Raw genomic sequence first — 25,099 nt, forward strand, 5'->3', positions numbered from 1 at the left:
GGCTTTCCCACTAGGTGCCTTTACTTGTGCAGCTCCACCAGGCAGGACAGACTTCTTCCATCTCCAGCTGGCAAAACTCTCCCCACTCCTCCAGGTCAGCTCAAGCACCAACTGTTGATGGTGTCTGACAATGTCTTCCACCTCCAACAAGGCCAAAAGGAGTGGAACCCTCGCCCTAGGCCCGCTGGGGCCCAGAGTACCAAGGGCAGAAAATCAGCATGCTTAGTTCTCCACAGGGCACTTATTTTGTCACCATAGACTTGGCAGGCCAGACCTGGGCAGTACCCGCAGCAAGCCCTTCCAGGCTGCATCCACCCTGGCTGTCAGGACTGGGGTGACAATCTACAGCCCTCCTAGACAGCACCCATCTACCTGTTCACAGCCTGAGGAGGCCCCAGTAGCCCTCCACCAGACCGGAGCAGGCTCATAAGTTATCCCAACAGCTCAGCGAGCCAGGGACACATGGCTCAACTACCACTGTGGAACCGGCCTCAGGAGATGCAGACCTTCCCCTCTCATTGTAGCTGGGCCCTTGGCTGTGGGAAAGCCCTTCATAGGGCTCATGTGGAGGAGTTCCACAAACCCAGGCCAGGGTTGGGGTGGTGTGGAAGAAGGGTCTGAGCTTTGGAGCCCTGGGCACCACTCCAGGCTGCCCCTGACCTCTGGGGTGACCTTGGACAAGTCCCTTACTCTCTTTATGCCTCAATATCCTCATCTAGGCATGGGAGGAGAAAGGTGTCAGGTCTTCCATATATACCATTTATAAGCCTGCCTTGGGCGCCTCCCCAGGTAGAGAGAGGAAGGGACAGATGTGTGGGCAGGGCTGAGTGCTTTGAGCCTGGGGGTTGGCTCCTGCCTCTAGGAGGGGCAGCAGATGTGCTGCTGGGTGATGAGGATGGCAGAGTACATTCATGGCTCAGGTAGATGCTCCATGGAGAGAGGGCAAGGGTGCTGACAGCAGGAGCCTCAGATGTGGGGAACCTCAGGGCTGTTTGGGGTCAAGGAGACTGTGTGGCTGGAAACTCAGCAGGGCCCGGTGGAAATCTGCAGAACTGGGATCCCGAGTGGATGCAGTGCTGCGTGACAGGTTCGCTACCCCAGCCCCCGTCCCCTTGGCCTGGCTATTCACAGCAGCTCTGAGAGGTGGGCAAGAGGTGGGGGGCATCACCTTCTCTGAGAGATGAAGAGGCAAAGCCTTTGAAAGGTAATGGACTGTCCCAAGGTCACAGAGCTCAAGGCAGGACCAGAACCCAGGTCATCTTCTTCCTAATGCTCTACAAGGAAAGAAAAAGATGAGAGGTGGACCTTCCCTCATAATTTACAGCCAAGCTGACGTGAGGGGAACTCAGATATAACAGCCATAACCCAGAAAAAGATAAGATGGTCCTGATTAGAACTGAGAGTGGTGAGGTTGCTGTGTAGCCCCAGCCATCTCCCCTCAATGCGCCTCGGTGCCCCCAGCTAAAAACAAGGACTCCAAAGTCAGGGGTCTCCAAGCCCTCACCAGCGGCTCCCTTCCTGCAAGTGGGGGCTGCTGGCAAGGCAGGCAGAGCTGGGAGCCTTTGAGTTGGACCCCTAAGATGAGGTGATTTTGGCCAGCAGCAGTGGGAGCTGGGAAGCCCGCCTTGAGAAATCTTATTTGATTCAGAAGAAAAAGGTAGGTTCTAAAAGCAGATGGAGAAGGCAGTTTCTTTTCTGGCCTCGTAGTGCATTTGGAAGGAAATGGGGTCCATTCTCTGAAGCCCTTTAATGTCCCAGGGGCTGGTTGCAGCAGGGCAGTGTGAGTCTGTGGGCCACAACCTGCCCGGCAGTGGACTCCTGGGAGAGATGACCCCAGGGTCCCCGGGCTCCCTCATCACACTGATCACATCAGGTTTCTTAGGTCCCGGTCACCTCCAGCCAGGCAGGCAGCCTGAGGCTATGTGACTAGGGGTCCTGGAACCACCCGTATGACTACAGGTGAGTTAACCTCTCAGAACCTCGGTTTCCTCACCTATAAAATGGGGCTAACGATCAATAACTACACCCCCTCAGGGAGAGAATTAAAGGAGACTATAGGTGTTGAAATTATATGTCTAAACTATATCGCACACAAAGGCTCTCGTTAATGATCCAGTTTGTTTTTTACCATCACCTCCACTGGCTTTCCTGCTGGGACTCTGGAGGAGAGCAGAGTTGCCTTCCTGCTGGTATGGGAGAGGGCTGGAGGCAAGCAGACAAGGGGCTTGGCTCAGGGAAAAGCTTCTGGGGCCCCGGCGCAGATGGGGCACTATTGGAGGAGGCTCAGAAGGCGCCAACAGGGGCTGCAGGCAGAACACACAGGGAAGTCAGGCCCTGGAGGCCATCTGGTCCAACCCTCACATTTCATAAGTGGGGAAACTGAGGCCAGAGAAGGCCTGTGTTGGCTGAAGGCCACACTCCCAAGGCAGCCTCAGAAAAGCAGTCACACTCCCTCCCAAGACCCAGTCATGGAGCAGAATTGCTGCTCAAGAGGCTCAGGGAATCATAAAACAGCCTTAGAATCACAGAACAGACTCTCCAAGTCCAGGAGAGAATCTTAGAATCTCAAAAGTACTTAGACCCAACGGCCTACTGTGAAGACCATGGATTCACAGACTCTCCAACTTTGAAATCACAGAAAGAATCTTAAACTCACAGAGAACGGAACCCTAGAAGCTTCGAATCACAAACTAACCCAGGCGCGAGGAGTGGCAAGGGCCTGCCCCTTCCCTCCACCAGTGCAGGAATCCTCTGTTCCCACCATTGACATATGGCCACTTCGCCTTCTTGAATGCTCTCAGCGACAGGGGACTGAGTGAGCTGTGCCTGCTGGAGGCTGGACACGTTCCTTCCTCTTGAACAGGGAGGGAAATAAGTTCTCAACAGGAGATCCCCACTTCGTACAAATGGATTTTTCACCCCTCCTTGTTCTTTGGCTCTGGTCGGAAAGATTCCTAGGGAAGTGGAAAGGAGCCAAGAGCTGCCACGAAATGACTTTAACCAGCAGACAGGCTGGTAATAGGTTTCGGTGGGAAAAAGGAAGGAGAGGGGCGATTAATTCCAACTCGCTATGTGATAAAGGAAATTAAGGCATAATACTGAGGCGGCAGCAGTTCTACTAACCTGTGTGGAATACCAATTACTCAGGCTTCTCAAAATTGCTAGCAATAAAGAGAAAACCCCCAAAGAGAATGCGATTGTGGCCCCGGGCTCATCTGGATTAGGCTGTTTGTTTGCCCTGGCACCCTAATGATGGGAATGAGGGAAAATTCCCTGTTTCTTGGGAGACAGCTATGCCAGAGGGGTTGGGGGCGGGGGGTGAAAGGCAGGCCCACGCGTTGCCACTGGACAGCTTGGCAAGTGCTCAGAGCAGAGGGGGTCCCCAGGCGCCCTTCAGGGAGGGTGTGGTGCAGGGGCCCTTGGTTCTCCCCTTGCCCAGTGTACACCCTTAGCTCTGTGTCCAGGGTGGGAGGCTGGGAAGGCTGAAGTGCTGATGACCCAGGTGCTAATTGGTAAGTCTCAGGTCTCTGCTGCTGGAAGCCAAAAGAATCAAGTAGGAGCCTACTGTGTGCCAGGGGCCCAGCCAGGGGTTGGCAAGCCCTGCAGTTAAGTAAGACCTTCAGAAGTGGCCATGTCCTACAGGGCTGGGGCTTAGGGCTCTGGCTGAAACCACCCACTCAGATGAGGCCAGACATGGGGCAGACAGTGTGGGCAGAGTTAATGGCCGCAGGCCACAGCTCAGTGATTCCAGCCAGGGGCCCAGCAGGATGGTTATGAGCCCCCAGGCCGGAGCTGGGCAGAAGGAGACAGACATGGCTGTGCGAAGTGAGCAGAGGGAGGTGCCAGCAGATCCTTACTTCCCATTGGCATCCTGGCCACCTCTGTCACTTTTCAGAGCCCCTCAGACAGGGTTACCCATCAGCCTGAGATTCTGAGCCAGCATGGCGCCCCCAACAAGATAGGTCCCACCCCAGCTTGGATGAAAGGGAAGCCACTTCCGAAACAGCTTGCTCTGTAAGCACGCATGCTGCCCTATGAGGACCCCACCTACCTTGTTCTTTTCTTCAAGTGGACATGCAAACCTAGCAAAGAGGTTTGGAAGATGTTAATCTGTGACCCTCCTCCCACCAGCAGTAGGTTAAGGAATCAGGACTTAAATCCTGGCTTTTCCCTACTTGCTGTGTGACCTCAGGTATGTAACTTGACCTCTTGGAGTTTGTGGTTTCCTCATCTAAAACTGTAATGATCAATTCTGACTTGCAGGGAAGTTAGCTGTGAGAGAATCAGTGCCCATCATAGGGTCTGGCATTTAGAAAATACTCAGTGACCGAAGTTTCTCCCAACTTTTCTCAGTCACTACCCCACCCCCAGGCTTTGCACATAGTAGGTCCTCAGGACGTTTTTGTTATAATGGTTAAAGGGCATTAGGTGGCCTGGCCACCATGGTCCTGTGCTGCCTGGTTCTTCCTAACTTGGTTTCTTCATGAATAAAGTAGGAAGGCTGTTCCTTGGAGAAAAAGGTCCAGGTGGAGATGTTGCTGGGCCGCCAGGTAGACAGGCTGTTTCAGAAGTGATGTCCCCGCTAACCCAGCAATGATTATAACCCTGAGGAGGCAGAGCCAAGACTGGTCCACCTAGATGTACAGGTGGGGAGTGGAAGTCACAAGGTCCAGCCACCAACATCCCCTGACATCTACACCCCTGCCCCTACACTGGTCTCTCGTGAGCCCTACAGAGAACCAGGGTCCTCTGGAGGTAGGAGGGACATCTCTTCTCTCAACTCTTGCGTGTGGGCCTGAGCCCATGAGAACTGTGTCGGGCAGGGGAGTTGGAAGGCAACTACTACCCATTTCTGGGTGAACAGTGAGCCTGTCCACGGTCGAGCCTGTGTGAGGCTGGAAGGCCAGCGTGTCTGGTGGGCACATCTTCCTCATTCGTTGGGAGTTGGGAGTGGAAGACCCCTTCCCCCATTCCAAGGGTAGCCTTCAATGACCCCATGTGGGATCTGAGGCCTCTTACAGATACAGCCTCATTACCCTGTGTTGCTGTCACTCAACTCTCTTACCCCACCAGACTAGCAGCTCATTGTGATGAATGAATAAGGCTTGGGTCTTCCCTATCTACAGAATTTACAGCCTAAGATACAAACCATATTTACTATCCTGCATTCAGAGGAAAAATAAGAATCATCAAAACATTGCTTTAAAAATCCTTCATTCATGCATAATGACCTAGGGCTTCCGGGGATCCCAAGTTCTCTACAGTTGGCTGGCACCCCCACGTCCTTCCCTACAGATACAGCAACCATCTCTGTGTCCCCTTTCTCTCTTTCCAAGGACACACCAGTGTAGTACTAAAGAGAACACAGATGGCTGCCAGCTGGTCCCAGCTGTACCAAAGCTGCTGTGTGGCCTTGAACAAGCCATTCACCCTCTCTGAACCTCAGTGTCACCACTCATTGGATGAGGGGTGGGTCCCACTGCTCTCTGAGCCCCATTCCTGCTCTAGTTCATCATCACAAGCCACAGGTGGGAGACTAGAGCTGGAGGACAGTGCCAGCACCCAGATTGTTCTGGGAAAGGGTCACAGTCTGCAAGGCTGGGGAGGCACCAAACTCTGTCCGAGACCCCACCTCCTGGCCTTCTCCTCAGGGAACTCTGGGGACATGCGGCCCTGATCATAATGTGATGGATGCGTCTGGGCCAGGCCCTCATCTGTCCACTGCACCTTGAGGTTTACAAGGCCCTTTGCATACGCCTCTTCATTTCGTTCTTATAACCACTCCCCCCGAAGCTCAGAAAGGGGCAGGATGGGCCCAGGTCAGAGAGCAAGTCAGTGGACCATTCATCTTCCCAGTATCCTGCCCAGACACTACCACCCTGGGCCAGGTCAGTGGCCCACTGCCTTCTCCACAAAATGGCAAGGACGCAGGATCTGATCTGACGCATCAGGACGCATGCCAGGTCTGACCTTGCCCCCTGAACAACCCTGAAGGGGTGGTACCCTCTCAAAACCTCTCCGAGCCGCCATGAAAATCCAGCAGCATAAACAATGCAAAGGCATGAAGCACTGGCCAGGGCAACAGACTACTTGAGCAGAAAGAGCATCGCACAGAGAGCCACAGAGCCTGGGTTCCAGTCCTGGCCCCTCCACACCCTGACTCCGCCTTGAGAGGGCCGGGGTTTCCCCATCTGTCAAATAGGGGACAAGAATCCTGGCCTGCCGCCCCCTGCAGGCCAGCCATGCACTTGGCTAAACCTACCCTATCTCACCTATGTGCAGACCACCCATCTGCGGCCACCACCTCAGCCAGGAGGGGACGAGAGGCTATCCCCTCCCTCTCTCTCCACACAGCCCAGCCTGACTCACTGCACCAAAAAGCTGGGCCTGGGCACAGAAGTGTGCTCAGGCTGCCGTGCAGACCCTCGGGCCCACACAAGTAGCACGGGTATGTGCAGAGGGGCACACACCACTCCTTTGCACACTCATATGTGTACCACATACCGAACATACTTAGACACACATGCCGTACTGTGCACACACCATAGTACCTGGACCACACACCCACAAATGCACAGGTGGCTTCATGTGACACATGCTACAGACAAATATGCATAGATTTTCATGCCTCTCCTGTGACAGCCAGATGGTGGGAGTCTCCCAGAAGGCTACCATTTAATGCTCTAATTAATTAAAAAAAAATTCTAGGAACCCAGAGCCTGAGTTTGTTCCCAATGTCCCATGCCAGGCATGGCCCAGCCTGAGGCCAAGGAGGGAAGCAGGTCCTAGGGAGAGTAACTGGGGGGCTGGGAGGGAGGGGCTTCCACTGCACCCAGGAGAGGCTGAGCCCTCATCTCAAGGGTTGATGCCTAGCTTAGGAAGTGGGGGATGGGCTCAAGACATGGGCCTGGTGTGGTTCCTAGAGTGCCCCATGAGCCAGGACAGGGAGAGACTCCTTCGTGGCATCCCTGGTGGGGTTGTGTGGTGCTGCCTGCATAATTCAGCAGACAGGGAGCTCGGGCCCTGCGAAGTTGCTGGGGCTCCTATCAGACTGCACTGCGGTTCTGGGGTTTGTGTCCAGACCCAACCTTGCCCTTTGTGAGCCCTACTGTGTGACTCCAAGGCACTGTGGGAGGAAACAAAGCAGAGAGCCACCGCAGTCTGCCATGCGAGATGAATGATGTGGAAAGACGATAGGCCCGTCTCCCTGCTGTCCCACTTACACGCCTCCAGTGACAGGGAGCTCCCTATTTCTCCAGGCAGACTGCTCTAAATGGACCAACATCCATCCTCACCCACGTTTCCTGGGAAACCCAAGCTCATTCTCTGGGCCGTGAGGCCCGGTGGTTCAGGCTGGCAGGAACTACACAGCACTCACCCTCCAGGCCTTTCCTCTGCCTTTCCTGGGTGTGTGTTCTTTGCTGCTGAGTGTTTGGGAAAATGCAGCAATAAATTCACCACCTCACTTATGAGTAATCTGCTGTCAGGGGCTCTGTATAAGCAAAGGGCTGAATTAACGAGGCTTAATTAACATTAATGTTGTGACAGATCTCAACCGGAGCAGGGAAATCCCCCATGCTTACAGCCCAGGCCTTAGCCTGCTGCTCTCCTGTTCACGTAGGAGGTGAGAGGCCCAGGGAGGGTGCTCAGAGCTGCTGACAGACGTGACCAGGGGGCTGCCTCTCTCCCAGGATTAGGAGGGATTTGGGACCCAGCCTGGGGGCTGGAGGCAGGAAGGAGATCAACACGGGAAGTCAAGAGCCTCAGCAACTCCAATTCCAAAGGTGCTTTCAGGCTGAGCCTTTTGTCCCTGGCACAGTGGCAAACTCATGAGCCTCCGAACACCAGGCTTCGAATCTGCCATTCACATGCTGAGGGACCTTGGGTGAGTCACCCCACCTCTCTGCCTCACCATCCCCATCAGCAAAAGGGACAGAACAAATCCTCCCTCCCAGGGCTGTCGAAGGATTCATGACGACGTCATGCATAGGGAGCAGAGGTACTCTGAGAGCTGCATTTCCTCCACCCCATCTTAAGCATCAGATGAACATTATTCAGTGGTTACTGTCTGCTCATCATCTCACTTAATCCTTCCAACAGTTCTTTGGGGTAGGGACTACTATAACCCCATTGTACAGATGAGGAAACCAAGTCACTGAGAAGGGAGGTGATTTGCCCAAGGCCACACAGATAGTTAACAGAGGTGACTATCTCACTATACTCACTGCAGAGACCCTGCAAAGGTCCATAAAATCAAAGGGAAGGGAAGGGTTAGGCAGTGGGGGCCATGCCAGAGAGGGCACAGGCCTGGCCATAGTGTTTGTGGAATTAATCTGTGAATGATGGAGAAGGGGAGAAATGTGTTCTTTGGCAGTGGGTATCTCACCAGAGAGGTCCAGAACCCTGTTTTTCAACCCCTGACACTTTATGAAGCTGTCCGCAGAGTGCCCAGCCTGTGTCAGGCTCTGAGGAAGAGATAAATGCAGCGGAAGGTGCACCCCTACTCTCAGGATTGGTACCACCTCCTACGCCTCTCGGCTTTCCCCAGGGCACCCAGCACAGCCCTGGCACGGGGCGAGTGCATGGTAATTTATCATTAATGATTGCCATTATTAATATTAATGAGGAGGACACCTCTGACCAGAGCGTACTTTGAGCAGCACTAGGAAGGAGGCCAGCTCCCACCTACCCACCCCAACACATCGGGACCCCAACCCTCACCCTGCACACATCTCGTTTGGGTCACTGAACAGAACAGGCTGTGTTCAACTGCTTGGGCTCCACCCAGGAGCACATCCATACCCTGTTCTTCAGGGGGCAGGAGGGGCTCTGGCCCCAGGTCCCCAGGTCTCACCTGAGGGACTCCTCAGTTGGAATCTTGGTGTTAAGCATCTGCTTAGGAATATTGTGGGGAAGAAGGAGGGGGCAGGGGCTGGGGTACATCTACCTCCAGAGTGTGACCCCTCCTCAGGCCTGCCAAGCCCCGTGTACCCCCAAGCCCTGCCATAAGGCCTTGTTCCAGGAGGCCTTCCCGGTCTTCCGAGCCAAACCCCTAATTTCCTGACTCAGACACCAGTCAAATGACCTTGAGGAAGCCACTCATTACCTCTACCTCATTTCTCTCTTCTGTAAGATGGGGGAGAGCCCCTATTTTATGGCGCTGATGTGAGGATTGAATGAGCTACTACCTGGCACTGAGGGCTCAGTGAATAGCAGCTATGATACTGACAGTGCAGTGGAGACCCAGCCCTGTCAGGTGGCCACTGAGTAGCTAGGTGTGCTCTGGGGTGTCTCCAGTCTCTATAAGGCTGCTCTAAGGCAGCAGGATTGGCCAAGGGCCTTTGCATGCACCCTAGGACAGGACTGGGACCCACGGGGCCTCTCAGACAGAATCAGAAAGAACTTTTTTTCTGGAAATAGAAAGGACTACCTTCTCAAGAAGTGAGGTCTCCGTCCCAGGAGGTGTGCAAGCAAGGGATCCATCTATTCATTCAACAAGCATTCACTGGCTCCTCCTCTGTGCTGGGCCCTGTGTTGGGCACCGGGGGGTTGGGAAAGAGACCATGAGACCCAATCCCGCCTGGAGAAACCCACACTTTAAAAAGGCAAAAGATGCTGAAGGTGCCAAACAGACCCTGGGTCAGGCCTGCCCACCCCCTGTAAATGTGTCAGAGCCTGAAAAAGAAGAGGCACTTTGCCACGAAGGAGGCTCGGGAAACACCTGGGGCATCTCAAAGAGGGGCTGAGCTCTGGCCCTGCAGACATGAGGCGAGGCCCCACCCTGCTCTGAGCCCCCCATAGCTCTGTGATCCTGAGGGCCTCCCAGTGCCCCCTAGTGCCCAGGCTCTCCCTGCCCTGGTCCACCTTGACCACAGATGAGTGCCAGCCCCCAAAGTCCCTGCCTACTCTGATACCCAGTGAGGGGAGGAGTTGTCTTTGGAGGGAGGGCCCTGCTGGCAACAGGGTGTGGAGGAGGGAGGGTGGTTTCTCTGTAAGGGCACAGCCAGTCCCAGGCAGGTGGTGGGTTCACCCCTTGCCCACTTTCCTGCCCCACAGCATCATTGTCCCCCCCCACCATGGTTCCCGGGGAGCAGACTCCAAGGAGACCCAGCAGCCAGACCACCAGCTGCTGCCCCCTCCCCATACAAACCCTGGCCACAAAGCACCCTCCCCCCAATTCTGCCCGCCTGCGGTGACAGCCTCTTGGCACCAGCTCTCCCTTACCCTCCATCTGTCAGGAATCGGTGCAGACAGACTGTGAGAACCACAAGAGGAAGTAGCGACTCTGCTGGACCCCTCCTCCTCCCCCTCCCCCAGCCTCTCCAGCGCTCTCCCCCCAGCCCACCCCATGTCCTCTCTTTCCCTCTCCTCTCTGTGTCTTCCTTTCCCCTCTGTCAATCTGCATCTTTCCTACTGATGAAGACACTGACAAAGTGGGAGTGGGGAGGGAAAGAGGACCAGCCAGCCAGTGACCCCCACTTGTAACCTCCACACACCAACGCCGCAGCACAGCCACCCATCTGTCTTCATCCCTCACCTTATCCGTGTCTATTAAGGGGGTGGAATCCTACAGGATTGAGGGTTCAGTGTCCCCATCTGTACAACTAAGCAGTAAATCCTGCCAGGCCCACCTCCCAAGGGCTACTAGGAGCCCGGAGGCAGTCACAGGGCCTTGTGCAGGTAAATGTTTGGTGTCCCCAGCTTCTTCCTGTTTATTGTGGAAATGAAGATCCAGCCTGCCCTCCTCTTAGGAGTGGAGAGGCCAGAATGGTACGAGGACAGACAGAAAAATAAATGCCTTGAAGGATATAAGTGGCAGCAGGAATGCAAGGCAGGGCCATCAAGGTCATGACCCTCACTGCATTAATGTGAGGTGAGTGGGGCAGTGCTGGGGAAACTGAGGCTCAGAGAGCAGTCTTAAAGGCAGGATAGGGACAATGGCTAGGCCTCCTGGCCCTGTCCACATCAGCACCCCAACCGGGATGCTCAGCCCTGGCTCCTCCAGACCTTCCAAGGGGCTTTATTTCTCCTTGAGTTCTCTCATAAGGAGGAAATCAGCTTTTTACTTTTTTTTAAAAAGCGATCCGTTTTTTAAAGGGACAGCACAACCCAAACATAATGGGGGAAGCCCTGCTACAGACCTGGGGGGACAGGGGCTAGGTTTACAGGGTACAGGTAGACTGCCTAACATCCCATCTGACACAGGACTTTCACTTCAAAAACCGGGACAGTTCTGGCATATCCGTCTTCACCCCGACTTCTGTGGGAGGTAGATTGCAGGAGGCAGCCCGTGTTTATAGAGCACAAGTGTGCGGCCAGCCGAACGGATACGGGCCTTACCCAGGGCCACACAGCATGTCAGCGGTCACAGGTCTGGAAGGGACGCTGAACAGGCTTGGGGTGAATGGGGGCAATCTCTGTGAGCAGAGGCCCAGAAACAGATCTGGGATCAGAGCAAGGCAAGTGAGTCACGGGAGGCAGATCTGGGGTTGAAAGAAAGACAGATTTTCTAACAAGAAAAGTTGTCCAGGGACAGAAGAGGCTATCTGGTCAGTGAGCTCTGTCCCTGGAGGTATTCAAGCAGAATTTAGAAACCCCCACCCCCATCCCAGGGCTGCTGAGGGAATTCCTGCATTGGGATGCGGGTGGGGAGGCTGCTTTGGCCAAATAAGGATGTTATTCCAGCCCCAAGAGCCACAGCTCACTGGTTCAGTCACTCAACGCACGTTCGCCAAGGCCTGCCATGGCTGCCTTGCACAAGGCCTGCCAGGCTGGGGACAACGAGAACTGATGGCTGATGGGGCAGAACCAGAAATGTCTTCTCTCTCAACTTCCCCACCCCCACCAGGGAGGCAGGGCTTATCTTTCTGGGCACATGTTGGGCAAAGGGCCAACGGCTGGGCAGGGTCAGACACAATGCAACCTCCTCCTGCACCCCACCTTTCTCAGAGGTCCCTGAGGCTCTGGGCTCATTTCCTAATGAGGTCCTTGAAAGGACTCTTCGTAATTAAACTAGGACAATAAGTTATGGCCTGGGGCCACAGGGAAGAAGGGGGGACAAAGGAGCCTTTGTGGGGGCTCCCTAGCCCCTCCCTTTCTACCTAGCAGTGCAGCAGCCTGGCATGGGAGGGGATTCCTGAAGGACAGATGGGAAATGAAAGTTCAGAGAAGGTCAAACAAGCTTAGCTGACCTTGACTGGAGCACTGATCGTGGCCGGGCACTACTCAGTGCTTTTCAGAGATGAACTCACAGAATCCTCCAGCCACCCAAGGGTTAGCTACTGACGGCTCCAGGTTAAAGACGAGGCAAGTTCTCAGAGAGGTGAAGTAGCTAGGAAGTAGTGAAGTATGGTCTTGACCCCTGGCAGCCTGGTTAGAGGGCTCTGTGTCACAGGGGAATGTCTCACGGGTGAGGTGATACATGTAGGAGCCTTCAGAGGCAGGGGACCTGGGGGAAAAGTCCCATCTATGGCTCCCACCTGGCTCACAGCAAGCAGAGGTTTGGAATCAGGCCTGGACTGGGCCAGGAAATCTAAATTTCAAAAGCTGCCCAAAGTGACTCAAACTCTTGATCCGATCCTAGATCCTAACTCCGTCTCAGCACAGGTAGGGAGGCTGAGGCCCCAGAAGGGCAGAGACTGTCTCAGTTCACTCAGCAAGGCAGTGGCAAGGGGAGGCTACCTGGTTCCTGGTGGGGCTGAGAGCTGTGGTGGGGGAGTGACAGCGGAGTTCAGTTAACCAACATCACTAAGGTGGTTGAGAACTCGGCAAGGAATCCATGGGGAGAGGGACGAGGGTCTGGGAGAGGAGGTGGCACACACAGGAGCAGGGTGGCTGTAGACCTCTGTGTATTGGTATCGCCCAATTCCTGCTGTAGGAAGAACTGACTGGCTCTCTCTCAGTGAGGTTTCAGGTACTTTACATAGGCCAGACATAACTTACTACCCACGTGCACAGAGCAGGAATTTGGGGTTCAGGCTCAAGGGACTTTCCCCAGGCCCCCCAACAAGGATGCAGAAGGACTGCAGTGGAAAACCAGATCTGGCTGACACTGAGGGGCCATGCTTGCCCCTGCTCTCCCTCTGCTCCCTTGAGAAGCAGGCAGTTGTGGCCTGGGTGTGGGGCAGGGACAACGTGCGTGGCAGACAAGAGCGTGTCATCAGATATGCAGCTGATATAAAGTCTGCTCACAGGTATTAAAAAACCAGCCTGGTCAGTCTTAGTAAAAAAATAAACAGGCAGAAAACCCTGAGTGGATGTAAGTTCTGCTAATAAACGGTTCCGGCTCTACATGCACGGTTTAGAATGCGTCCCTTGTGTAAGGGTTTGGATTTCACAGCCCTGCTCCCTGCTCCCGGCCTCCCGGCCTCAGGGAACAGGAGCAGCTCTTTAGACACCCCACATACACCTGGGGCCTGGCCAGGATGGACTCCTGTGAACACCTTGGCTCTCAGGGAAAACAAAAGAATCCCAGAGAATTAGGCTAAGATGCCCCACTCCCCAGGGGCAGAGACCCCCAAGAAGGGCAGAGGTGGAGCAGAGGTGGGTCTCTCTTCTGGGCCATGGCCTTTATATCAACCTTAGCCCTCTGGGTGGGGATGGGTGGGGGCTAGACAGTGGGCTCAGGCTGAGGCTCGGTGGGGAGAGGCTGCTGTGACTGGGGGCAGGCTGGGAACGGAGATGGTTGGCATCCCTCCAGGTACAAATAATTCCCTGCTACAAACAGTCAGTGGGGGGCTTTGGCTTTGGCTTGGCTGTGCCGCTTTAGCCATGCCGCCCTGGCCGGTGTGGGAAGAGGCAGAGCGTCACCTTGGCCCTGCAGCCTCCATGTATCCATAACTGTCACCTCCCTCCTGGTGCACCCCCTCGTCGAGCCCATATACCCCATGCACACGCACGTGGCTGAGAGAGGGCTCTGAGAGTGATGGGGGCAGCAGATGGCAGCTCGGGGTCCAGGAAGTGGAGAGGGAGAGAGGAGGGCTAGCCTGAATGTCCCTGGATTCAGGCCACCAGGAAAGCCCAGCCTTCGTCTCCAGCTATTTACTCGAGCAGCTTAACCTGTGCCTGCTGGGGCCTTCCTGCCTCTCATCAGCTGCCAACCCTCTGATGTTAATTTGGACCCATTGGTAAACCATGGCCCTTCCTGGATAACTAACTGTGCCAGACCTGGCTGGTTAACCTGTTCTGCTTGGCTTCCTCTGCTTAACCAGCAGCCCAAGGCCACCCGGGAAGCAGCCACCCTGGGACCCCCAATGCAGACGGGAGCAGGATGCGATGATTCCTACCGTCCCTGTCAACCCGAGAAACTGCTGTTCTCCCAGGCAGCCAAGTGTTCCCAACTGACCAGCTGACCTACATCCCTCCTGCTGCTATTTCAGCAGCTGCCCTCTTGTCGTGTCCTTGGTGGAGGAGGAGGAAAGCTGCTGCTGGACCCTTCGAGTCGGCTGTTCCCTGTGCAGCGATCGCAGGCTCAGGCAGGGGAACAGGGATGTTTATTGTAAGGGCCAAGCTCTGGGCAGAACACTTTATGCCAGCCTGCACACCTCTGCGAGGTGGGCTCATTATCCCATTTCACAGACTAAGGAGCTAAGGCTCAGAATCTAAGCCCACACCAGGGTACCCCAGCGAGTAAGTCACAGGGCTGGAGGGCCTGCCTCCATTTTTCTCCATCACTCCACTGCATCCGACACAATCATGAGCACAGGAAGAAGGTAGAAGGGAAAGTGGCCCTAGGAACCTGAGCCTCAGGCCTGATTCTGGAAGTGGACCCTAAGAAGTCCAGATACCTTCCATCTGCCTGCCCAGAATCCAAGACAGCCACGCTCCCACCAACCCTCACCAGGCAGTAAGGAGCTTGAGGGCCACAGGTCTCCCACCCCCAGGACAGGACTGGCCCTGAGCCCAGTTCCAAGGAGAAAGGAATCCGTTCAGAGTGCTGGTTGCAGTGCAGATGGAGCAATGACCAATGGGTAAAGGGCAAATGAAGTTCAGAGAGGGAGAGCCACTCACCCAGAGCACACAACAAGTTAGGGGCAGACACAGAACAAGTATCACAATACTGTGGAGGAGATGAATTCTACAAATATCTTAAGAACAGCAAAGACCAGTTTTGTTCTCTTTTGTTTCCTTCAGTGGGGGTAGGGAGTCCTTAAGGCCAGAATACAGTTGTCCTTTCTCCTGCTTTGCCTTGTGCAGCCTAGATCTGGTTACTTTGTCTGCCTTGGAGGGCCCGGAGAAGGTGGCCTTGTGCTCAAGGAAGAAAGAAGTCCTAGGGGCTGCCACCTGGCTGGGAAGGGCCATGGGGCATTAGGTGGTAGTGTTGTAAGATGGGGAACAGTCTGAAAGAGAGAGAGAGAGAGAGAGAGAGAGAGAGAGAGAGAGAGAGAGAGAGAGAGAGAGAGAGAGAGAGAGAGAGAGAGAGAGAGAGAGAGAGAGAGAGAGAGAGAGAGAGAGAGAGAGAGAGAGAGAGAGAGAGAGAGGTGCAATGTGGCTTTCTCATGAAAATGCATACATTTAGCAATCCCTTCTGCAAGAATTTGTTTAAGGAAAAGACTCGGATATGCGCAAAGATGTAGTACAAGGATGTTCATCCCAGCACCATGTGGAATAGGAAAAACCCAGAACCAAACACACACACATCAGTCAATAGGAGACTGTATACTGAGACTGGAATGATTCACACACTAGCTAACCCTTTCAAATAATGGTATGAATCTACTGTTATTGACCTGGAAAGATATGTATAGGGAAAAAACAACTGGTATAATACATCCTCATTTTTGCTTAAGAAAAAAACAAAAAACATCCAACCAAAAACGTGTTCACACACAGCAACGGACATACAGAGAAAAACCTCTGGGAGGATATGCTGCTTACATAATGGTATAACCAAGAGTGACTGCTATCATTCTCCTTTGGCTTTCCTGTATTCTCTGTTTTTTAAAATTATTTATTACAAGCACGAAATTACTCTTATAGAATCAGAAAAAAAAATTACTTCCATTGGAAAAACAAACAAAATCAACTGAAATGAGTCTCAGCTTCAGCATCACCAACAATTAGCTGTGTGGCCCTGGGTAAGCCCCATGCCCTCCCTGAGCCTCGATTTCCTCATCAGGAAAATGGGATAATAATTAACTTCTGAACCACCTGCCTCCCAGGATGGCTGTGAGGCGCAAACTGGAAAAGGTCATACTGTGGTCTAACAGACTGAGAGGGGTAGAAACTGAAATAGTCTCCAGAGTGACTGGCATAAAAGCCAGCGACCAGGAGAGGATGGTGACCCCATGACCACTCTCATGGACTCCCAGACTGGCAGTCCCTAGAGTCTTTGGGCTGAAGGAGGTCTTGTATGAGAAAGTTCCTCGCAGCGAACATGCTCATTAACTCTTATTACTATTAACATTACTATTTCAGATGAGTTCCCAGCAATCCAGGGACAGGCAGGCAGGGCCCAGCCAGTGGTGGGGATGTGCCTGAGACCCCCCTGTGTGGGAACCCAAAGCCCTTTCTATATGCAGAAGCCTTGCCTGGTCCTCAGCCTGAGAACACCTTGTTCTCTGGTCCAGCCAGGAAGAGAGAGGCCGGGGTGACAGAGGGTGCTGCAGAGGGTAAGAGATGGGACAGTACTGTTCTGAATCAGGAACTGAAGACACCCTAGTTCTAAGACTGCATTTCTGTTGACACCTGGAGCCGATTTCCCGCCGCCGGTCTCTCAGTTTCACCTTCTGAAGTCTGCAGCTACTAGAAAAGCTCTCAGATTTGCAGGGTGAGCTCTGAAAAGCCGGCACCTTCACACCTTCTGAGCCCCAGGCCTCTGATTCCAACAGAGCAGACAGAGCTTAGAGAGGAAGAGCCTGTCTCTAGAACAGACAGACCTGGGTCAAACCCTGGCTCTACCACTTAAGAGTCGTTACACTGGCCAAGTCACTTCTCCTCTTTGAGCCTCAGTTTCATCATCTTTAAAGTGGGAATAGAAAACATCCTCACAGGGTAGTGAGGAGCAAAGCTAATGAATGCACAGTGCCCAACATGTGCTGGGCATGGGGTAAGTAGCCAGTATCTGTTATTAATAATTCCCTTGAGGGAATTATTTTGGAATCCCTAATGCCCAGCACAAGGCTGGCAGAGTAGACAATGTGGAGAAGAAGGATCTGAGACTGAGGGAAAAATAGGGACATGTTTTGGGAGCTCAGGGACTGGGAGGCTAGAAGACAAGGGGTCAGGGAAGGCCACCCAGGGGAGGTGGCATCTCCACCAGGCCTTCAAAGACATCTGGATGTAGGGCATCTTTGGGGCAGGTGTGCTGCTTAGAACTGGGGCCTCAGAACACAGCCCCACACCCTTCTATAGGCCCAGGACTGGCGTCCTGGGGTGGCCTGGGGGTATGACTTCTCACCCTGGGGCCACGAGAGCTTCCACTTGGTTACATCCCTTGAGGGGGCACAAAGGAGTCCTCGCACGCCTGCTCCATCGACTCTCTGCTTCTCCCTCTCCTCACTCCGTCCCTGGAGGCATCTCTCTGGCTTCACCTGCTGCTGACATTTCCCCAAGGAGGGAAAATTGTCAAGTCAGCCACCTACAGACTATTGGGGACACGCCAATCAGCCCTGAGGCCTTCTGCATTCCGGATCCCTAGCAGGCCTGAGAAAGCCAAGGGGCTCACAGAGGGGAATTCTGCCCTAGGAGGACAGGTAGAAAGGCCCAGGGGAGAGCCTTCAGCAAACACTCCCAGGGCCTGCCACGGCTGAAGGAGGCACAGACCTGGCCCTAGAAGAGAAGGAAGCTTGGGGCCTGCTGGGCAGAGCCTGGGGGTTGTTGGGCTTCCCCCCTTCCTAAGAAAGGAGCACAGGCCAAACAGGACAGAAATGAGCCTTAGGACAAGCATATGGCCTGAGGGAAGCCATCTTCTGCTCCTCCCAGGGCCCCAGGCCACCCATTCACAGAATAACCAGGCTTGTTTGACTCATTTCTTCCCTCAGCCCCTCCCTGGGCACCTTTCTCCACTTCCAGGTCCAAGGCTGAATGGCCCTGGGGCATCCTCCTCTATGGGTGGGCAATCCACTGGCAGAGGCAAGCTCCAGCTTCTGGAGGCTTCAGACATCTGGGAAGCAGGGGGTGGTCTCAGCAGTTAGGTACCTAGAGAACCCAAGGAAAATCCTCCCTCCAGGAACTATTGTACTAACTGCCATTCATTGAACACCTACTGCTTACCAGGAACATTGTTTCATTTAATCTTCATACCATTCCTGGGAGGGAGAAACTATTAACATTTTTAAGGCCATTCAGCCAGAAGTGCCAGGAGCATAGAAAACCAGGTGTTTTCGGCCCCATTGAGTTGTGATTTCAACATAGGTCCCTAAGTCCCCTTTCTGAACTCCTCTATCTCATCCTTGGGGAGAGAGAGTAGCAGGGAGGGAGGGCTTCCTGGAGGAGGTGACACCTGAGCTGAATCTTCTAAGGTGACAAAAAGAAAATCGCCAGGTGAAGGAGCAGAAAGAGTATTCCAGGCAGACAGAATGCCACATACAAAGACCTGGAGGAGAGAAGCAGTAGGAAAGCAAGAGTGAGATAGAGACTACAGTTTGGTGTCATAGGCTCATAGGAAGAGGCAGGAAGGTGCTAGAGGGGAGTGAGCAACAGGAACCCATCACAGAGTCTCAGGAGGACTCTGAATGGTGGAGTTGCCTGGTCAGCTGAGGAAACTGAGGTTCAGAGAAGAGCAGCACTGTCTGTCTGCTGACTCCATCCAACAAGGAAATGAAGCTGGACCTGGTGTCAGGGTATGAGCGTGGGGCCAAGGCCAGGCAGCACACTACGGGCCAGCTATGGCGGCACTTTAATTATTTACAAGGCTGCTTCCCAGTGGCCGTGTTCCTGCAGCCTGGCCTTGCCCAGCTAATGAACTCTCAGCCCTGGAAGAGGTGGCTGCAGTCGTTCTTTATTAAACCTGGGATGGAGGGTGATGAGGGCTGGCAGAACAGAGCAGCCTAAAGAAGCCAAAACAAGATAGAAGAATCTGAACACAAAACCAGTCCACTGTATACCCGGCCCCCCAGCCCGTCCACAAAGAGAAACACAGCGTTCCTCCCAGAGCTTGAGGGAGAGAGGGGGGTTTGATGTCATCTCAAGATGGGGAAACAGAGGCCTGAAATGATTTGCCTGAGGTCACCAGCTAGCGCTTAAGATAGCACAGGTTCCATAGTTGGGTGCTTGCATTGACACCCCAGCAATTTCACTTAAAAATTATATACCTTTTGGGCCGGCCCGGTGGCTCAGGCGGGTTAGTGCTCCGTGCTCCTAACTCCGAAGGCTACCGGTTCGATTCCCACATGGGCCAGTAGGCTCTCAACCACAAGGCTGCCAGCTCAATTCCTCGACTCCTGCAAGGGATGGTGGGCAGTGCCCCCTGCAACTAAGATTGAACACCGCACCTTGAGCTGAGCTGCCGCTGAGCTCCCAGATGGCTCAGTTGGTTGGAGCTCATCCTCTCAACCACAAGGTTGCCGGTTCGATTCCCGCAAGGGATGGTGGGCTGTGCCCTTGCAACTAGCAACGGCAACTGGACCTGGAGCTGAGCTGTGCCCTCCACAACTAAGACTGAAAGGACAACAACTTGACTTGTAAAAAAGTCCTGGAAGTACACACTGTTCCCCAATAAAGTCCTGTTCCCCTTCCCCAATAAAATCTTTTAAAAAAAAATTATATACCTTTGGGCTGTTTACTTAACCCTATATACCTTTGTAAAATGGGGATAATGCAGGTACTTCATAGAGTTGCCCATTTTATAGAATTGAAGAACATGAGGTGATACACATAGAATCTCAGCATAACGCCTGATCCACAAGTACTCAGTAAGTATTCACTGCTGTTGTTACTCTGGGAGCAAAGAGCTAGCCGGAGACCAGAACCCCTGTCTCTGTTCCCAGACATTAGGAAGCAACAGGAAACTGAGGCCAGGGGGCCAGCTGGCCTACGTGCCCCAGGTCCACAGCCAGGGACCCACCCCACTTCCCCTGGCTGGGCTACCCCTTGGCTTCCTTGGGCCTGGCCCTCTGGCTTCCAGTCCCTTCCTCCACTTTGAAGGCCCTTTGAGTTGGAAATGAAGCCCCATGAGCCTTTCCCTTCCCTATTCTACCAGCTCTGTCCATGTCTCCAGAGGGCCAAGTCCAGCCCACTGTGGATGAGAATTAGGATTTAGAAGGCCTTAGACTGAGTACTGGCTCCAACCCTGAGGAGTTGCGTGACTTTGGGGCAATCATTTCACCTCCCTGAACCCATTTTCTCCTATAATATGGGAATTGTACCACCTATTTTTATTTTATTTATTTGTTTGTTTGTTTATTTAGGTACCACCTATTTTTAAATGGTAAGCCCTGAGGGACTGGCTTAGTTACCATCTTTCAAGGCCTGGCCTTGCTAGCTCTTCCTCCAGGAAGCCTTCCTGGGCTTCTTCAATACACATACTCCCTCCCTCCAGCCTCCATCAGCTCTTAGTATTCACAGGGTACCTTCTGGTCCATTTGGGAGCTTGAACTCATTTTGCGTCACATAGACTGCACTTAGAAATTGCAATCCTCATTTTGCAGGTCAAAAGGTACAAAGGTGGGGCAGCTCAGACTCTCTCATGGGGTAGAAGGGTTGAAGTGCCAAAGAAGGGGTTAGATATAAGGCAGAGAGGCTGCGCAGGGAGCAGCCAACAACCTTGAGGGGAGGATAGTTCAAAGATACAGTTTGGGCAGACAGCCCAGAATGGGGAGAACTCCCAAGTTGGGGAAAGAACGGGTGAGGAAAGATCATTTTCAAACTGGCCCAACGCAGCCACCCAAAGCCCCCATCCCTTTTCTTTGAGATTTCTCTTTGTGGCTCCTAGGGGTCCTTTTCTAAAGACCTTGGAGGTGTGAACACTCATCCATCCCCTTCTCTTCACCAGCCCTGTATGAAGACTTTCTTCGTGTATAACCTATGGAGGAACAGCTACCCCCATGTGGCGGATAAGGAAACAAGCTCAGAGATGTTAAACAGTACGGAACCAGTACTTGGTACTAACAGCACAGGCCCCACCCCTTCCACTCCAAGCCGACAATGTCATTTACTTTTGTTCACTTTCTAGCTATGACTCTACCCTATCCATCTCAGAGGGAAAGCAGGAGCCCAGATTGGCCATCAGAGTTCCCCTGATCCCATCTGGGGTCACACAGCCACCTTCTATTTTACTCCTGCATCTTGCCCAGAGCACCTCATGGAGATGAAAAATGACAGGCCCAACATTCAGAGTATGCATTCCCAGTTCCTGGACCACCCTCCTGGGTCCTTCTGTACCACATTCCGCACCACAGCAGATAATGCCCCTGAGCTGGGAGGTAGGCGGACATCCTGACCAAGGACATCTTGACCCAGTTCTGTCCTTCTCCACTGGGTAACCTTGGGCAAATCACTCAACTTCTCCACCAGCGACCTTATCTACAAACAGGATGACAAGAAAAACTTCTGCTCTTCACAGCTTGATGTTATAAAGAATCAGGGAGATAGTGAAATCAGCCTAGAAATGCAGTTTCTTTTTCCCTGCCTCACCCTCAACACTCCCACTGTAAAAGGGACCACAGAAGAACAACTCCCAGGGATGAGACTGACTACAATATTTTACCCCCGTTTGGCCATATTCATAATTTCAATAGCACTGGGAAATGGTCCGAGTTGTGATTAGGCTAAGAACTTTGGAATCAGATGCTTAAATCCAAACTCTTACTTAGCAGCTCAATAGCTGTGGGGCAAGTAACTTAATATGTCAGTGCCTCAGTTTGTTCAGTCTGTAAAATAGGGCTAGTCTGAAGATTAAAGGAGTTTATGTAAGGTAAGCACTTACCACAGTGCTTGGCACACCCGCTACCAGTCAGCACATGTTAGTCTCATGACTCCCAATTACTAGAACTGGTCCTCAAAACCAGGGCAGGCAGGAATCATTAGCCTAAGTGGTTAGGTAAGGAAACTGAGGTAGGAGAAGATGTGGCCCAGTCACGGAGCGAACTCTGGGTTGGGTCTGAGAAAATAAACCTGGAGGCTGACTGGCAAACCTAGAAAAAAACCAAAAACTCGAGGACTCAACAGACGGTGCCTAACCAGGTGTTCTCTCTACCACGCGGCCACGCCTGCCACTGTGTGGAGCTTTGAGTTTGTCCACCTGTTGTCCTCCTCCTGCAAACCCTGTCCTCCGTGGCCATCGGGATGGCCCTGTTCTCCAAGTACTCCAGTGCCTGCACACAGTAGGCGCCTAGTAATGAAGAATGAATGACCACCGGCGTCCATGTTCCCAGAGACCTGTTTTTTTTGTTCCTGGAAACACTCCACCACGACAACAGTCACCTAATTTTCTTCCAGTCCCAGAGACAGCCGAAACCGCTCCACCCCAATAGGGAACTTCCAAATCAGTCGGCGCCCGGGTGTACAAGCACCAGAATCAGCAAAGACGGCCCACTACCCGCACACAGCCGGGGTCTTCACGCGCGGCCTGGGGACCCTCGGGTCCCTTCCTGGCCCCCTTCTTTCTGATCTGCCCCATGACTCATGCCCGAGCCGAGGTGGCAGGAGAGTGCAGTCAGCTAACCAGGGTGGCACAACAAGGGCTTCACCGTGACTAGGCAGAACAGCAACCGGCGTCAGGGCCCAAGCTCCGCCTGCACCTCCTACCCCCAGGGTGTGCGCGGGGGTGTGGCCGGGGCGGGGTCAGGGCAGGGCCCCTGCACCCACGGCGCCCGAAAACTACACACCCTCCCGCTCCACGATTGGCCGCTCTGGCCACGGGGGCTTATGGGGTGGTCCTGGCCCAGCCAATCAGGGGCCCCGGGGAGCCCATTCATTCACAAAAATTCAAGAAGGAAAAGAAGCGCGGCGAGGCCTGAGGCTGCGTGGAACTTTGAGGCACGCGCGCGTTTGGTGGAGCCGATGCGGGAGTACCGGAAAGCTGTATCGCTGGAAGCTAGACTTGCGCAGGGACCGGCGCTTCCCGGTTCACAGTTCCGGCCCAGCAACCGGGTGTGGCTTGCCCTCCTCCAGGGCCACATCGCCCCGGGCTCCGCCTAAGACCCCATTAGGACACGCCTGCCGCCCAGCTCCAGCCGCATTGCTCTGAGCCACTCAGCCCGGAGGAAGGCGGCGCCCGGGAGGCTTCCCGGCTTCGATCTGCGACAGTAAGGTCCACGCAGGTGGCCCGGCTGCAGCTGCCGCCACGTGCGCGCTAAGCAAGGCGCCCCCCACCGTTCTCTCCCAATCCTGCTGGCCACTCACGGCACTCGTCCTCGTCGCTGTTGTCGGAGCAGTCATCATCCTCGTCGCATCTCCACACGGAGGGGATGCAGCGTCCGTTCCGGCACCGGAACTGGTCCTCTTCGCATTCCTTGACCGGCCCTGCGCAGGGAGAGGGGAGTGAGCCGGACCCACGGACCATGCAGTCCTGGCCTCCCGGAGGGGTCTACTGGGGTGAAGGAAAGCGGCAATGCTGAAGCTAACTGCCCCGGGGACCTCGGGCGCCCTTGATCCTAAAGGAGGGCGGGAGGGTTCCTGGGATGGCGGGCAGCGCCGTGGCACGACGAGGCCAGGCACACAGTCTGTTTCACACGACTTAGGCATACCCCCCATTCAGACACACTCACCCACACACTCGGCCCATAGTCAGAGACCTACGCAGACAGCACACAGAGAGCCCACAAACACGCCGCGACACACGCACTGGGCGCAACGGGCATATCCTCCTCTCGCACGCAGCCCCTCTTTCTCAGCAGTACGCAGGGGTCCCCGGAAACGCATTGTCAGGCGGGGAAGTCATCTGGCTCCGCTCACCGCCGCCGCGGAGCGCGCGTGTCAAATGAACCCCAACCACTGGAATCAGCCCACCCAAAACCATCAGTGACCAACCCTCCTTGCAAAGTTCCGGTCCGAGGAGCGTCCACTGCGCCCATCCCCCAGGAACACAGCCCAAAGCACAGGGAGCCGCGGGGGGCGAGGGACAAATTAAGGGATAACTCGGTCTGTAGGAGCCTATTCCCCACTAGCGCCTCTGCCAGGCCGGGGCTGGGGGCCCTGTCGCAACCCGCTCCCTGTCCGCCGGGCCGCGCTTTGTTGGCAGCTCCGGCAGCGCAGATCCGGGCCGGGGACCAGCTGCACGCACCTTGGCCGCCAAGCAGTGAATCTGCCGCCGCCGCAAGATGCTGGAGCCGCAGCAGCAGCAACAGCAGCGCCAGCGGCCGGAGCACGCCCCGCTCGGGGCGGCCCATGGCGGGCCCCGGGCTCCGGCCGCCGCGCCCCGTGCACCCCGTGCCGCTGCCGCCGCCGCGCTTCAACCCGCCGAGTCCTTGCCGCGGCGCCGGGGCTGCCGCTGCCCCCGCCACCGCCGCCGCCGCTGCCGCCCGCCCCGGCTCCTCGGCTGCATTTCAAGCAGGTTCCGTGACGCTCGGCGGCGGGGCGGGCTCAGGCTGGGCGCGCGGCCCCGGCCCTGGGCTGCCGCCACCGGCGCGCGCGCCCCCTCCCGCTACCGCCTCCGCCCCACGCTCCTCTCGCTGCTGCCACCTCTCCCTCCTCCCTCATGTCCTTGGTCCACTCCTCCCTCCCCAGGCTCTTGGTGACCATGCTCAGGGCCCGCCTGCGTGCTGGGCGCTGCAGACGCTGGGGTGAGCCTAGCGAGGTTCCTGCCCTCAGAGGTAGACAGTCCAGGGGAAGCAGAACAGGCTGCCTGGAGTAGGTGACAGGCTGATGGAAGGCTGATGGATGCCTAGGAGTGAACTTGGGCCGGAGGGGAAAGGATGTTCCTAGATGCACAGGCCTAGGTAGTGTGCACATGGCACTGAGGTGATGATACACAGGAGTTGGAATATCACGATGTGCGAGATCAGGGAGAAGGTGGGGGAGAGGGACTGGATCTCTGCACCCCGCATCTGCTCCAGCCCTGATTACACATCTGAGTAGCTGGTTAATGTGCTCATGTACATCTGTGCATGTTACAAGCTCACGTGACCATGGCCGAGGATATGAGGCAGGTGACTAGGGCCTGGTGCACAGACTTTATTCATTCATTCTTATTCGACATTCTCCAGAGGGCAGACAATCA

The 25,099-nt window shown here is 54.6% G+C and overlaps 1 protein-coding gene across 10 annotated transcripts in view; it reads right to left on the reverse strand.

Annotated features, from left to right (window-relative positions):
• Positions 1–24,845, reverse strand: part of LRP8 (LDL receptor related protein 8) — a 73,004-nt gene extending 48,159 nt beyond the window's left edge. For 2 of the 10 annotated variants that reach the window (XM_074334744.2, XM_019742775.3), the window contains exons 1-2: positions 24,164–24,842; positions 23,284–23,403 (exon numbers count right to left, since the gene is read on the reverse strand). In XM_074334744.2, coding sequence (XP_074190845.2) covers positions 23,284–23,403; positions 24,164–24,269 — 226 coding nt within the window. In that variant the 5' untranslated portion in view covers positions 24,270–24,842. Of the gene's footprint in view, positions 1–23,283; positions 23,404–24,163 lie in introns of all 10 variants that reach the window. The other 8 variants (XM_074334749.2, XM_074334748.2, XM_074334742.2 and 5 more) reach the window with 7 other exon arrangements.
• Between the last annotated feature and the right edge of the window lie 254 nt (positions 24,846–25,099).

This window comes from Rhinolophus sinicus, chromosome 14 (assembly GCF_057876585.1).
Source record: "Rhinolophus sinicus isolate RSI-liver-muscle chromosome 14, RSI-T2T, whole genome shotgun sequence".
NCBI lineage: Eukaryota > Metazoa > Chordata > Mammalia > Chiroptera > Rhinolophidae > Rhinolophus > Rhinolophus sinicus.